Source organism: Dinoponera quadriceps, unplaced genomic scaffold (assembly GCF_001313825.1).
Source record: "Dinoponera quadriceps isolate SergipeBrazil2010 unplaced genomic scaffold, ASM131382v1 scaffold4444, whole genome shotgun sequence".
Taxonomy (NCBI): Eukaryota; Metazoa; Arthropoda; class Insecta; order Hymenoptera; family Formicidae; genus Dinoponera; species Dinoponera quadriceps.
The window spans coordinates 1,279,916-1,296,327 of NW_014558991.1; the positions used below are offsets into that span (position 1 = coordinate 1,279,916).

At 44.9% G+C, this 16,412-nt stretch overlaps 2 protein-coding genes across 2 annotated transcripts in view; one reads left to right on the forward strand and one right to left on the reverse strand.

The window, feature by feature from the left end:
* Nucleotides 1-111: 111 nt before the first annotated feature.
* On the reverse strand, nucleotides 112-4,778 carry LOC106750024. The gene is made up of 5 exons (XM_014630028.1): nucleotides 4,747-4,778; nucleotides 3,966-4,170; nucleotides 2,944-3,437; nucleotides 1,557-2,682; nucleotides 112-971 (listed from the first exon to the last, which is right to left on the reverse strand). Exons 3-5 carry the CDS (start codon nucleotides 3,367-3,369, stop codon nucleotides 706-708), a joined length of 1,818 nt encoding a protein of 605 aa, XP_014485514.1. The 5' UTR covers nucleotides 3,370-3,437; nucleotides 3,966-4,170; nucleotides 4,747-4,778; the 3' UTR covers nucleotides 112-705.
* A 1,509-nt stretch (nucleotides 4,779-6,287) lies between these two features.
* Nucleotides 6,288-16,412, forward strand: part of LOC106750025 (muscle M-line assembly protein unc-89-like) — a 53,889-nt gene continuing 43,764 nt past the window's right edge. The window contains exons 1-3 of the mRNA XM_014630036.1: nucleotides 6,288-6,509; nucleotides 11,309-11,385; nucleotides 11,640-11,731. Coding sequence (XP_014485522.1) covers nucleotides 11,340-11,385; nucleotides 11,640-11,731 — 138 coding nt within the window. The 5' untranslated portion in view covers nucleotides 6,288-6,509; nucleotides 11,309-11,339. The remainder of the gene's footprint in view (nucleotides 6,510-11,308; nucleotides 11,386-11,639; nucleotides 11,732-16,412) is intronic.

Below are 16,412 nucleotides of genomic sequence, written 5' to 3' on the forward strand. Positions count from 1 at the left end.
CTGCAATAAACGGAAAAAGTCGAAAACTTGAAAAATCTCTTAGACAGGCAGGTGAAGATTTATTTGAAATTGTCTACACAGTGTGTACACCTTTCGATCCAATAAATTACATCTCGACGTAAGATAATTAATTAAAGTTCACACGTGGCTTGCGCTCTTTCTAAAGTTTACACATACATACCAAATCTTACTGGTAACAATATAAGATACTTCTTTTTGTTTCTAGCACAATGCGTCCATTCGTAAATTTTCCGATCCGTCTGTCTATCAACATCATCATCCTCATCATCATCATCATCATCATCCGTCTACCGATTCCTCAAGTTCGCCTCGAGACACTCAAGTCTTTCCCTTTTCCTTGTTTTGCGGTAACGTATTATTTTTTTGCGTACTGCTCGTCAAGGTCGTCGCGGCCGTTGTCGTGTTGTTCCGATCGCGCAACAATCGCACGATCTCCCGGTGCTTGACGTTTATCGCCGACGACAATTTGGTCCGGCGAAACACGTCGTTGTAGATGCCCGTGGCTATCTGAAAGTCTCGGCAATCTTGCGGGCTGTGGGCGATCGACCAAACGCCCGCTATCGTGTCGATACCTTGGCACACTCGGCACGCACCTGCGTATAATCGTTGTAGAACTTTTTTTTTTTTTTTAAGAAGTTCCTGTTAGAGTTTCCTCGCGATTAGATACTCGCCGAGGAGGACGCGCTAAATATTACTCGGCCAGGCGTCCGCACCTGCGAACACCGCTAATGACTTCGTGCGGTTGTCGACGGCGACCAAGGAAAACGGCGCACCCGGTGCGAAGGGTGCGTATCCAGTCAGATTCCAGGCCGGGTCCAGCAAACCCTGATGCACAGGAGGCGGTGACAGCTTCGCCAGCGTCGCGTTGATGGTGTGATTCGTCACCTGCATGTCAATCCGCACTCCGCCCTGCGTCGTCACCCACGATCCTGATATCTTGCAAGGTAAGCCTGTCCCGAAGAGAAATATATCCATCAATCAATACGGCGATATTTTGTTAACACTCTTTGTTCTAAGCCCGAGTATAGGTCGGGGTAGCGCGCAGACGACAACTGCCATTTCATACATTTCCGCTGCTTTTAAAGTGCTTTTTTTACACTTAAAATTGATTGGTTGCTAAGTTACAACAACATACATCAACAATGAACATTTTTTAATAGACATCAAAATTGTCCAGGATCCCATTAATAAATCATCTTTAAGGCCTAGGCTTCAAAGTGTTAATATAGAAGTGTGTTTATATCTATAGATATATGTATCAAAAATTATTTCCCTGATATTTTTTTTACATCTCCCTCTCTCTCTTTCTCTCTTTCTCTCTCTCTCTATATATATATATATAAGAGAAAAGAGAAAGAGAATATATATATTTTTTAATTTTACCTTTAATATCTAAGAAGAAATATTTTCTTAATTGAGCCTCAAAACAAGTTCCGAAATTTTAATATATGTTATAGAGTTCTCTTTATACACACACATACATATACATTAAAGAGGAAGCTTTATATATAAGTTTAGAAATTCTAAATAATAACCTTCTATTTGCTCGTTTTCCGGCCGATCCGATCTAATCTCCTCCAACTCGTCTACGATCTTTTCGAGTATCTGATTGGCGACTTCCTTCGTTTCGTTCAACATCGCGGAGACATTTGCGCGTTGGCTTTCCGCGCCTTTCGTCGCCCCGATCACGGACGAGGAGCGATCCTCGTGCGTCACCTTGCTATTCGCGGTCCCTTCGTTTGCTTTACTCCTGTATCGTTCACGAGAATTTCGAGCAGTCTCCTTTTCATTATTTCTCCCAACCATCGTCTGCTCTCGGTCGGCAAGCAGAATATGTTCAACCGGCGAATTGAGGATCGATTGAGAGACGTGTTCGTTGACCTTGCGCATGGGTAGCCTCAATAAGGGCGCAACAGGGTAAACATATTCGGACACTGGCGCGATTACGCGTCCACCATTCTTCCCATTAGCGACGTACACGTTCAAAGTGCCGGGGACTTTGCGAAAAAAATGCGGTGCACTCGTCGACGACCCGGTCTGTACTTGAACGTAAGATTCGACCGGGTAGAGCACCTCCATCTCTTCCGGCTTAACCACCTCAGGCTTTTCGCTCACGTACAAGCGATGTACAGGGCTCGAAGGATTCTGATAACGTGGCGCTTCGCCGAGAACCCGGTCGGCCTCGAGTCGCGGGTCGAAGACGCTGTTCTCGTCAGTGGTGAGAATCTGCGGGTCTGCGTAGGAATCCATCGGATTCTCGCTAGAAGATTCTGCCCCGTCGACAGGCGCGTTCCTCCCGGGCTGGTCGATGGTCTCCTGAAGTTGACCGAATTCTGGGTCTTCCTGAGGGACGTTGGGGATGTAATACAGACTTCCAGGCTTGACCTTCTGATCGGTGAGGATTGGCAAGTACGTAGGCGCGTAACCGATCCCGTTGTCGTCGTCTGTTTGAGCGATCGCAGGGCGATCGCCCTCCCAGGGTCTCAAAGATTCGATTGGATCTTGATCGTCGGTTAGATCTTGATCGTGGTAGCTTCCGTTCGCGAATTGCTGCGTGAGTGAGCGATTGGCAAATATATCGTTGCTCAGGACGGAACCGTTCGAGATCTGTCGGGTGATCCTTTCGATGCCCGTCTCGTCGGTTTCCCCTTGTCTCGTTCCCTGCACAGAGAAAAAGATTTCTTTGGACTTGATAACATTTTTTTAAGATGGCTGTGTGACAAGGAGCCTTAATTAAATTATGATTCGTGATAATTCGTAGATTTTTTTCAACTATTATATATTCCTACGTTCTTCTTAAAGTTTTTTAAATTTGTCTAGAGCTTGGCCAAACGATGTTTACTTCTATCGCGCTAACAATTATCTCATAGATCTGTAACAGCGGAGGAATACATCCTGAACAGACGAATGAATCTTACCTACCTTAACGCGTTTCCTCTTACGCAGCCAAGGATGACGCTCCTTGTGTCGTTTCAGTCCGCGTCTGCGTTTACTCCTCATTCTTCTCCGCGTTCCTTCTCGTTTCGGTGATTTGCTCGGCTTTCTCGAGCTTACTCGCGGTAACTTGAACGCGCTTCCCGTCTGACCCGATGAGCTCTTCATCGTGACCGAGTGATTACGACGACGAGGCTTGCTCAGATCTACCAGCTTCTTCATATTGCGCTGCAGCTGTGGCGACCTGAGAGCCTCGTTCGCCAATTTCCGCGCCAAGAGCTGAGTTCGCCTCCGCTCGGATTCATCGGGCCCGGCTTTCGGATTTTCGGTATCGTTCGATGAACTCGTTCTCTTCGCGATCACCCCATCGATACGGGTTATCCTATCCTTTTCGCGAACGTTATTCTTCCGCATGCCGAAAGGATCCCTCGCAGGCGGGACAACTGATTGCTCGGCGCGCGCGTCATCGAAAATCACCCTCACTAGTAACGGTATAATTATGACGAGCCTGTTTCAGCGGAGGGAAAGAGTTTCGCGTGTGTATACCGTATTCTCCTACAACATTAATTACACGGAGAGAATCTTATAATAAAAACTACCATCGAACTTTGTAGCCGCAGAACATATCGATATTCCGCTTTAATTTTTTGTTTTACCTTCATTTTTCTAATTCATTTTATATATGCGACTGTGAAGGATCTTTTCCTTCGTTAATAAGTGATTATTATTATTTACCTAATTATCTTTCCGTTTCATACGAATTATTTTTATTTTACGAATATTTGTCGGATAAAATTTGTCGGATGTAATTTTTCGAAACTGAAGTAGACTATTTTGAAAAATTGACGTTGCTTCTTAGCAAGATAAGCTGTACATGACAGATCTATTTCTGCACTTCTAGGAAGACATGGTAAAGTTGGAAAGGATTTGCATGAAAAAAAGAAAGGCCATAATATATTCTCTCCGTGGACGATAAACACTTGCCAAGGATTGCACGGTGCCAAGAGTACCTGTAGCCTCTGCCTGTGCTCCTCGGTATCATTAACAGCATCCGCCGCTCGTCACGAGAAGATCCCTCTCACTTCTCGACCGCCCTCGGGATGAATCTCGGGTTTACGTCTCGATCGTAATAAGCGCTCCGAGCCGCGCGTGTTGGCGCTTCATCGACGGGGGCAAGAGAGATTGCGCGATCCTGACTGTATTCCACACCGTACTCTGTAACCACATCGAGGGCTCCGGTGGCGAGAAGTCTGAGGCAGATATATAATCGAGATGCAAACGATGTTTTCTTCTCGCCGATCTCGTTTTGTTGCGGATCACTTCAGGTCTGTTCGTTTTCGCTGCACCGCCGAACTAGTGCAATAAGTTGAAGTGAGTAAACATATACTTGTCTCGCTTCAACTTATTGCACTAATTTAGCCGTGTAGCGAAAACGAACAGACCTCTCGTTACGTTTGAAGATGTTCGTACGTGCACAACAAAATGGACAAAATCGTGAATTTAATTTCCTCTTTTGTTCTTTTTTTAATTCGTTTCCAATGCGATTTCGACAGTTTGGCGATATCTTTGACAATTTTAACTAAAGGATGCTACGAGTTTTAAAATTCATCGGATATAATGATAGCATCTACTTTTATTTTATCCCAATTTGATTTTATGCCTTGCCTTTATCACGAAGTGAATTTTGTTACCCACCGAACGCGACGATTCGACAGTATCCCTCGAAATTTCAATTTCGAGTATTCTACGAATCTACGACGTTTATTGGATACAATGAACCAATTAACGCACCGATTCATTCCAAAGCACGTCGTAGTTTCCGACATCTTCGCGGCACGGATTCGAATCAAACGTCGGGTCACGATTCCGGCGAAGTCTGGCACTCGCCGTCTGGACGATCTCGAGCTTTTACGTGATATTAAGCCGTTTCTACATTGTATCGGACTCGATACGCAAATAGATCCCATCGGCGCCGCCGACGATCTAGGTGTCGGCGCGTAACGAGACGTCACAGCTGATCAGTAGCGGAGGGATTGTAGCCGACAGAACGCGGCCTGCTCCGCACGGTATCGATTTGGATCCGCAGAGAAATCCCTGGACAGGCGTAGCAGGCATCGATTATTATTAGAAGCGGCCGAAACGATCGACCGTCGCGCGACGAATCAGCACCTACATCCCGTGTAACAACGCTTCCGCAATGATCCGCGCTCCGATTCACGCGAATGCGCGAAATGTGAAGACAACAGGTCCGTCGCGGGATTCATTGGGTGTTTCACGGCACTTGGCTAGCGAGTTTTTTCGCGAAGTTCTTTGCTTCGTAAAGAACGGACAAGGTGCGGAAGAGGGATCAAATTAAATCTGAAAGCCAACTGAAAGGCCGGGAATGTGATTTATCTTAACTCTTTAAGCGCCACGTTCGCGCTTTAGGCGAATTGAGAAGTAAACTCGCTCGAAAGAAAGTGAAACTGTTTTTCTCCTCATTTTCATCAATTATTCAATAATTTTTAATTTTCATCAATTATTGCACAATTATAAGTAATTATATAATTAATTATAAAATGAACAATTATAAAATATATTAAAGAGTGAGTTGGAGGATCTTACTTGAATGTGGTCTATGATAGACACCAACAAGTGCATCAATTTTTTATATTTACACAGTAAAAAATGGTTACACAGATTTATGTTGATAACTAAAATTTCCACTGAAATTTTTGCGTTGCTTTAACAAAATGAATATATTAGTAAGGTAACCATGTTAATTTAACGTATATTTGTGTTACTTTATCACTACCCCTTTCCCGCATGTTAAAGTAACATAAGAATTTCGGCGGATTTTTATTTACATAAAATTTTTTGCTCTATATACGACACTATCTCCTCGGCTGTACCCCATGCTGAATGAATGAAAATAATTGTGACAAATACTGTGTGGGGCGCTCGACCGGAACACGACAAAACACAATATCTTGAAATGTAAACATTTTGACGTGCGTGTATGTTTGACAGACGCTCGTTTTGCCCGGGTGCAAGCGGCGCGAACAGAAGGAGGCCTGCGAAGATCCGAACGATTCTCGCTTCGAAGCTGAAGAGGACATCGATATCACCTAGAGGGGACATCGAGAGGATACTGCGGCGTCACGGCGTCGAGGTAAGTGAGAATAATAAATGATCGCGCGGGCGACTTTCGGCGCGGTGCCGACGACGATGTCGAGGACGTCGTCGAGGACGGCGACCGCGAGGCAGAGCAGAGGAAGCCCCCTCGAGCAGAGGAGGCAGAGAAGAGAAGAAGAAGCGGCGCTCGGGCATCGGGACGCCTTGCCGCTGGCATTGGTAGCAGTCTCGAGATAGCCGTCGGCTGGCTTCCTCACTGGCTCGGGCGATTTATTCGGGGATTCCTAGGTGGCCGAAGTGGCGAGCGACCGACCGACGACGACAACGACGACGACGACGTTCGCAAGTCGGCGAAGAGGATCGTCACGCTCTCGTTCTCGGCAGCCGGAGAGACAGAGAGAGAGAAAAAGAGAGAGAGAGAGAGCGATCATCTCGCGCACGTAAGCCGATCGTTTCCTTTTACGCGCTGAAACCTGCGATCGAGGGTGGCGAGGGAAAGGGAGAAAGAGAAAAAAGGGGAAATAGAGAAAGAGAGAAAGAAAGGGAGAGAGAAAGAGAGAGAGAGAGGACCGGGGAGGTCAGTGCACATATACACACTGTGCCTCTCTTCTTTCTCCCCCGAACGCCTTCTTCCTTCCCTGATCGCGTTTCCTCTTCTGGCCGCCTCGGTCTCCCTTTCTTCACCGTCTCCCGCTCGTGTCAGCTTAGCTCGTCGTGCTATTTTCGCGCGAGTGTGTTGTGCAAGTGTCGAACGCGCGTTAAGGCGGCAATTCCGACGTCCGTACAGCTCGTTCGATAGGTCGAGTCACCGTCTTCCGCTTCGATTGTCGAGCTGCGCTCGTCTCGCCCCATCCGGTTCACCCTCGCGCGTTCCTGTTCTCGGATATGTACGCTGTGTTGTATAATGTCTGAGTGTGCAGGTGTGTAAGTGTGCAGGTATGCTTGTGTTATTGTATACGTGGGTGTGTGTGTGTTTGTGGATGAGAGAGATTTACGAGAGATCGTTATGTCGCTATGAATCGCATTGTCGGGGCGCGTATTGTCGCCAATAATCGACGACAGTCGATTGGGAAATCGGCGCGATCGGTCTCGGCCGAGGCCGTTCTTCGACGCTGTACACAGAGGCTGATTGCTGTTTGTTCGTGACAGTGCGAGCGTGACGAGCGGAGTAAGATGTAGTTTTCCGTGTCTCGAGGGGGGTTTAAATCACACTGACATGTCGCTCGCAGAAGTTCCTCACCGATTAATACATCGGCTGCCAAATGCGAGTTATAGCATCTTATAGCTGGCGCGCGGGAAGAATTCCGCTGCTCCGTGCGCCAACTACGAGTTAACTCGCGTAGATACATGTTTTTTGTGAGCGACAGTTGGAAATATCACATATATAATTAATATAATTCATTTTCTCGCCAAATTTTAAATAGTAATAATAATTTGTTAAATATAATTAGCGATAATATATTCTTTTAACTTCTCAGAACGTATATAATTATAATTATTTATTAAATACAATTAATTACAGCATATTTCATTGAAGTAACATTGATTTTGAAATGACGTTACCAGATTGATGCATAGAAAATTGAAGAGAAAGTGTCGTTTGGTTGGAGAAACGAGAGAGAGAAATGTGTCGGTGATGTCGCGGCGCTTATTTTCGAACAAGAGTAGTAGCGCCCGCGCGCAATTATCGAAATTGCGATGAGCGACGCGGTGGTCGGATGTGTCGGCGTCGGTGGTGCGTAATTTTACGATGCTCGGTCTATTCGTCGGACCGTCCGCTCTGTTCCAGATGACAGATATAAAATGCTGACATCTTGCCATGCGGAAGCGTACGCGAGGCGCGTAGCGAATTTTCGCGATAGTCCTCTTGGCGGAGCTGCCCGGTCGCTGGGACGTGCGAGCAAGTATTCCGCTTAAGCACACGACAGATGCCGATTAATAATGCCGTTAATTAGTAAAGTCTGGAATTCGGTGTGTCGACGCGGACTAAACGCCTGTTTGTGTCAGCTCGAGTTTACCGAGTTTCACGTTTAAGCAGCACGAATAATTCGTCTAATCGAGCGGACTTGTGTTCCGCAGCGGGTTTTCAACTCGCAGAAGTAACGAACACGTGCAACGTGCGGATCCTGTGTTTACAGTGAAAATAAAGTACGTTGTATTTTACTAGCTACTTCCTAACGCGATCTCATAAATTTCATGGCGCTTATCAAAATCGAAGCTTCGTTGGGGCAAAGTACATTCTCCGGAGTTATAACCGAGCATGAAGCGATTATTTATCACACGTGAAGCACTTTCTAAATTTCTTAGAGTGAAATCTCATTCAGAACAAGTGGCGATTTACCCGAAACGTTGATGAAAAAATTCGAAATCGTAAGAGTGAACTATCCGAAACGTTGATGAAAAAATTCGAAATCGTAAGAGTGAACTATCCGTGCAGGGAAAAAAATTAATATCTATTCAAGAATCAGAATTCTCACATATATGTATAAACAAGAATATATATTCTTATATGAAAATAAAATTTGCTTATATGAAAAAATTCTATATAATTCCACTAAAAATATTATATTCTTATCATATTCTTATTATTATATAGTTCCACTACAAATATTACATTATATTCTTATTATATTCTTGTTATTCGAGCATAATTTTTTTGAAATGGAAGAAAAAATATTGGATAGACGTTTCACACGAGAGAATGCTTCATTTGATTCGAGGGTAAAATTATTCCTGTGGCGACAGAATACGTCAGATTCAATTTCGATGCTCAATCGAATCTAGTGAAAATATTTACTCGATGATTCAGAGCGGAAAATTCACTTTGTATGAGTGAACGATCCCTCGGATTCGAACAACTCGCCACTTTGTTCTTCGAGTTAGATTTCTCTCTAGGAAATCTGGCGAATATATTCTCTGACAAATAATCGCTCCGTAATTTTACGCAACAATACACACAGCAACAATTGTCTCGCTCCGGTGGCTAAAAATTAAGAGCACGGACTCGTCTCACCAGAGAGAGAGAGAGAGAAACAAGGAGGCGGCCAAGCGCAATCGCGCGTGCAGCATGAAATTTCCGGCCAAACGAAGTCCCACATAACTCTCGCCGTGCCTCCTCAAGGTACCTCATAAAATAGCCGTACTATTTTCCTGGCACGGTTTCCCGGAGTCAAGCGTCCAGTGAATCAAACTGTGGGAAGGCCAAGTTTTTAGTTTCGTGTAAACAGAGCCCCGCGCCCTGCATACGCCGCGACGCATCACGCGGGGAATTCGCGTGGAGGATCTCGCTCGGCCGGATTCGATCTACTTCGAGGTCGATCGAAGTTCGTCGACGGTCCCGGTTCTTTCGGCGCGTCGGACAGAAAACGCAGCAGGTCAATTAACAAATTACAATACAGCTCGGGGAGAGTCGTTTATAGTTGTTTACAGTCAGACCTGATTGCGTTTCTCGCGAGTGCGCGTCTTCCCGGTTATTTTGAACGAAGATCGTTGGACGGGGGGGGGGGGAAGGAGAGCCCGTTAACTTTTATCCGAAGATGATCTGTTTTAATCGGACCGCACTGCCAGGAGCTGTAAACCGCTAATCTTTGATCGCGACCTGCATTCGTCGGGACGAGATCTTCTCCTCCTACGATATTACATCATGGCGGGGCCATGTGTTTCGGCCGCGTAAAGTGGCGGAACAAGTATCTCGTCCGGTGTGTGTATCTTCGCTTCGAAAACATCCCCGGGGAATTTCGAATCGCCCTCGTCATCGTCATTGCGCCATCGATCGCGTTGACGAGCGCGGGAAAATCGCGACCGTGCAATTGAGCAGTAGATAATTACCGCTCGTCGGAGACCGAGTTCCATCCGCGAAACGATGCGGGGAAGGAGAAGCTGTAATCCAGCTCGCGTCTTCTATTGATGAATCAGCCCGGCGCGCATCCTTCGATCCCGCGAACTCTCAGCGGGATCTGTCGAGGGATCGAAATCGAATGGCGGAAGTGACCCGATTAGCGGCTAAACAGAAGAAAATGCGGCCAACACCGCGACAAGCCGGCGGAGCCAGCCAATCGCGACAGGCGGCTGCGAGTGTTGCGTGTCGGAAATAGATCTCGCTCAAACTAAAGGTTGATCCACTGACGCTACTTTATTCATGCGTGCATTACGTACGACTTATCGCGGCTGGCTGACTGTTAGGTAATCAATTACGGCACCCGACGACAGAATCAAGGACTGTCGTAACCGCCGCACGCCGAAATCCCGCCGCGTCGTTCTTTCGTTTCAAATGTTTGCATACCCGAGAAAAATGTTTATGTGTAATCATATCAAATTATATACAATTATATGTGTGCTATAACTATAATAAATGTGTATTATAACCGTGTTTTAATGAAAACGTCGGGACGCTATTGACTTTACGAATTACGAGCGACCGAAAATGAAACAGATTCGTCGAGTTGTCTCGTTTTAAGAATTGGATTGTTTTACCCATTTTATCGCGCAACTCTGGAACTTTCATCGTATAATTTTCAGAGCTTTCAATTGAAGCGAATCGGGACAATTTATTACTGTGCTTTCTTTCGTCAGGTAAAGCGCGCGTACAGTTTGCGGCTGGCTGAGGCAGTTATATCGCGAATTTGATTAAACACTTCGGATGTAGATCCAAAACGGATACTTGGCAGTGCGATTGATGATAATTTCGAAGAGATTCCGCGGACAATTTCGTCGAGAACTTCCCGGCTCTCTTCGATGTAGATAACTTACCTACCGGCTGAAAGACAGAACGCCGAGGATCAGTTCCATCGGTCCTCGAGTTTACCTTGGGAACTCCTCAGCATTGCGATTGTGGCTTTGAGATGGCAGTACCGCGGTGATATGACAGTAGCACTTTTCCTTACCAAATTTACAAGTTGAGAAGGTTTGCGTTATTAACAGAAACAGAATATATCTTTCTTACGTTTAACCGTTAATACGTTGCAATGTAACTATAGTTGTAGAAATTTCAGAAAAAATCGTTTCTCCCCATATTCCGCGGATTTCTTCGGTTTTTTTCCCAAGGATATAAAAATTTGTCTAGAAAAATGCACGTGTGTTAGGTCGAAACCTGCCATATTTACTTTTTCCGTAGGAGAAGGTAAGAAACTAGAAAAATTCACGGAAAAATGAGGAAAAACGGTCTTTTCTTCAAAATTATATTATATATTAATCAATTCAGACCATCTTTTATTTATATCTTTACATCTATCTGTTTCAGAATAATAATGTAACATTGAATATACAACGACATGGCATTCAGTTCGCGAATGAGCACAACGTCCAAAAGGAAAAAAGGTATGGAATTTTGTACTAAATTCTAGTCTGATTACTTATGATTTTTATTTTATTTAAGTATTAATTTGTTATTGTTCCAAATATTTTTTTTGTTTGAATGTCTAACATACTTTAAGTTCAATATCATATCGGAGCTAAAGTTAGAAAAAAAATTAAAAATTGACTCTTGTAAATTTATGTCGTACTTGAGTGGAACGAGAGAAATAGTGAAAACGTTGAGGTCCTCACATGTTTCTATTATCTGTTCGTTATAGAATTTTCGTTGGAGCTAAGTCGCACCGTCACCAGCGGGACTAGGATTCAGCGGGAAATAACCGAAGAAATCTTGCGTTCCACAGGCAGCAGGGTGAGTCACGACTTCGTAATTTTGATAAAGAAAAAAAATTAAATTCACTCCACGTTTTTCGAGGAGGAACTCAATAAGCAAGAAATCACACAACGTTATTACAATGATATTTTATAACGTTTTCAAATATGTAGTTGTTAATGTTATATACAACGTCATTGTTAACAATATTTGACTCAAACATTATAAACAATATTTCTACACTATGATTTTAACATTTAGGAATATTATATTATCAAGTAACAGTTTAAAAACATTCATGAAATATTATGTCAAAATATTTATGTGTGGAAAATTCACATGAAATCAATCTTTTGAAAGATTAATTTGATGTTTCTTGTTTACTGGGAAGAAACGGGAGAGGGATAAAGTGAACGAACAGTCCCGCCGCTGGGATTCGGTCGTCGGCGACGACGAATCGATGCTCGCGTTGGATTAGTTTATATGAAAGCGCGGCGATATCGCTTATTTACACGATGAGGAGAGCGATTTATATCGCGGTGTCCGAATACGCGGTGTTGAATACGCGGAACTGAAACAAGTGACGTTTGTCACGCGCGGATGAATGATACCGGCTTTGATGGACCATCATGTAAAACACGCGGCCACCGTTGAACAATTGCCCAGGAAGCAGCCAATAACCACATGTTTTGTCACACCGTCGCTTTCGGGGTGCTCGAGCGAGTGTAGAACGAAAGTAAAAATACGCGAAACTCTGCCCCTTTTCGCCTCCTGTCAAGAGCGCGTCGTATCCTTGGAAAAGCGGCTTGTTTTTTTCTTTTTTTTTTTCTTACACACTTTTCCCCTCGTCATCGGTGCGATCGGAAAAATCTGGGAACCACCACTGATCGAAACGTGTGGCTGAAGGCGAAATGCGCGGAGGTAGATGGAATACCTGGTCCGCTGCCAAAAGTCGAAAGTCTACGCACCGACGCTGTCGAGCGCGTCTTCGTCGTTCGCGCTGTCTCTTCTCCTCCTTTTTATTCCCCCCTTTTTTGCGCTTTTCTTTTTCGTCTGCTGCCCGTTCCCTTTTCTCGCTTTCTCTCTCTCTCTCTCCTTCTCACAGTCCACGCGATTTTTTTAACTCGCTCTCTTCTGCACAAGATGCACCGCTCGCGTGTCCCGGAATAACGCGGCGTCCGCGGCTGCGCCGCGGCAGCATCTGGACATCTCGTCCTTCAGTCCTAATGGGCACGGCGCTTAATTAATCGCCCGACGTGCTCCGTCCTCGAAACGTCGCGTGTTGTAATTGGAGGAGGACTTTGATCTCAATCCATCGTGCGTGGCGCGACGTAAGGTGTAATAAGGGATCACGAATGACGGGTCCGCCGGTACAAAGCGGCTCCGGCCGCGTGTTACACGAGCTCGAGTATATAAAGTCGCGCGCTATGTCGGATACCTAATCGCCGGATAATTCCGAGCGAATCGTCCTTCGAGTTGGGTATGACTTGGCCGACGTTATTATTATTCCCGTCGAACGACAAATCGACGAGTTTCTCGGATGTCCGAAACGACGTTTACTCGCGAATAGATCGATTATTTTTGTGAAGATCAAAAGAGACAGGCGGCCGAGGTGTCGCGGATTTGTCGGCTCGAAGGTCTCGTCGTTAAAAATTTTTACTACCTCATTCGCTTTATTTAAAAATATCCCGGGTTTGCAATTTCCGTCGGATTTTATCGGCTGAATGCTTTTACGAATAGGACGTTATAAAAATACGCGCGTACGGAGAAAATGTTGAATTGAACGAGGTTGGGTGATTAAAAGATGTAAATTAAAAAAGATGGTTAATTTTGTAACCGAAGAACATATTGACATTCTGGCTTAACTCACACAGGGAAAATGTTGTAGTAAGAAGTTACTGCAAAAGTTTGTAATGCTGGAATATACCGGAATTATCATCGAAATTACTACGTGTGTTGTAGTCTTTAGTGATGTTTTATCATGCGTACACATCCGTAAAATCGCAAAATATTTCTATTCGAAAGAAGCTATAATTAATATTCTCCTCATGTGAGTCCACGCAATTATTACCGTCTCTTTCTGACGCGAAGCCTTTGTCGGAATCGGCCGCCAAACAGCGAAAGTTTATTTTAAATCGGTTCAGTTGTCCCGTTCGATGAAGCTTTTGTGTAACGTGCCCTATTATTATTGGCCGGGCGCATATATCCTGTACGTTTGCTTTGATGAGGCGTTTATGAAAATGGAGGGTACGGGTAAACTATTTTTAATACAGAGAGAGAAAGAGAGAGAGAGAGAGACCGGGGACAAAGTCCGCGGGGTTTTACGACGGGCGATTGCCCGGCGTTGATGGTTTTTATTCCGGTCTATTTTTGCCCACCTCTCGCTCTTTCCCCCGCCTTCTTCCCTCCTCTCTGTATCTTTGTATGTACCCTCAACAACGGCCAGATGCGTTTATCGGCCGGCACTGAGTTATATTACGAGCGATCGCGAATTCCGCGCGCGAAATGCACGCGTCTGGCGCCTCTCTCGGCGAGACCTCGGAGGAATTTTCCGAAATTGCCGTTACAAACAGCGGCAATAATTGCTGACCGTTGTCGTACGTGCGGATAAAGTTTCTATGTTTGCACATGTACAAGTTTATAATTAAATATTTCAGAAACAATACGGTAAAAATTATATTGAAAAGCAATTGCTCACTGTTAATTCTGATTAACTTTTATATCATATATATTTTTTTAAGGATCGAGCTTATCAACGAATAGCCAGTGAATTGTCGGTCTGACAAAAATCTGTCGTTAATAATTCTACCGGTTAATTGTCGATTAGATTAATGGAATTTCGAAGAAATCATCCCTTAACTAGAATTCGACGGGAGTCAACCTAAAAGTCGGGGAGCACTCTTGGGAACCGACGAACGCGCGTCAAAGACGCATTACCGTCTCGCTACCGCTCTAAATTGTAAATCAATAATGGCCTTGCATTGTCGTCGAATCACTTCGGGGTTCCTCTTCGAGGCGTCTTAACGGTCGTTGTAAATCAGCGGCGAACGGCTCCGCGGAACAAAACGTTGACGCCGCGCAACGTTAGTCCATTATTATATGCCGCGTTCTTGCATAAAAATATGCAACGCCGCGACACCTCGCTCTCATATTTTTCCCCCCTCAACCGCCACTGGCACAGTTAACCGCCGGTCGAAACGTCGGATGTTTAACGCCGTCGCTCGTTCACATCGTTTTTCATTGCAGCTCTTTATCGCGCCCGTACATTGCCAACAATGCGTCATGCACTTGTTTACGAGGGGCTTAACCGTCCAGAAGGGCAGACCGCCTCTTTTTAAACCAACATTGTGTCAAGAATCGCTTGATTTATCGCTCGGGACGCACGCGGCCGCTGTTGCAGACGAGGGGTTTTCGAAGGTCCGCCTGATAATAGGCAAAAAATAACTGCAAACACACGTTCGATTCCTCGATTATCATCGGTAGATGATCTGGACTCGCGGCGGTCGATATTCAATTCTCGTGATATTTAATTCTGCAGTCCAAAAGTGCCGATAACGCGCTTCCGTCTGACTCACTACTCTCTTTCACGAGAATAGCGGGGAATCGCTACTTTTGCGCCCGATTTACACTTTATCGTGCCGTTTAAACGGCAATACACCGCACCGAGTCCCTGGCGCGCACGTGCGCCCGCCCCAACTATTGCCTCACGATGAAATACTCCGACCAGGAATATACGAGCAAATAATCGCGCGTCATAAGCCGGCCAAAAGCGGCGCATACGTCTTATTCATCGTTCCTAAATTCTAATTCGTACGTCGCGTGGCCAGGATACTTCGAGCACCATCAATTACGCGGCTCGATGTGCGCTAAATAAAATGCACGCGCTCTCGATCTCAAGTTATTTATCGCCGGAAGGATTATTTATCGTCTCTTGCGGGATCTCACATCGATTATCGCGCGCATCGCGTGATAAATGGAGCGCGCGGAATCGTGAGACGAACTTTGCGCGCGCGTTCTGACGTTCCGGCATCTTTTCCCTTAACATATTTCGTCATTTTGTAATTTTACGTGCATATTACATTGGGTTGTTGACAAATTCTTTTATGAGAAAGTTCTTCTAAAAGACTTGAAAAGATCCGAAAGATTATTATAATTAATTAGAGCCATCATATAAGTTGGAGCTGTTATAAATAGAACTATTATCCTTATCATATTTTAAAACTAGTTGTTTTTTTATCGAAAACCTAATATTATTTTCTCCAAATAACACTGTCTTTCTCTATCAAACAACATGATATATTATACACGTAACAACAATATTTTCATTCAAGCAAAATGATGTTTGACATTAAATTACATTGTTTGCATTAAAAAAATCCAAGTCAAAGAAAGACGTATCTAATGCGAAATCTAAAGGAAAGCTCTTTCTCTCGGTCGTCTCCTCGGAGCTGGAAAATTCGACGTTACCGCGGGAATCTCCCGATGCGACCGCGAAAAATCGTCTCGGGCGTATTTCGCCGGTCGACGAGCGCCGAAAACGCGACTTCACGCGCGCGACGCTACGGCGATTTGGGTCCGTGTACTCCGTGTTCTAAAGATGTATTGGAGAAGTGTAAGAAGGGTAAGCTATTTCTGGTCGTGGGAGCCGAGAGAGAGAGAAACCCGTCGTGCAAACGGCTCTTAGCCACTTCGCCACGCCGTGAGTAGTCCTCGCTTTCGC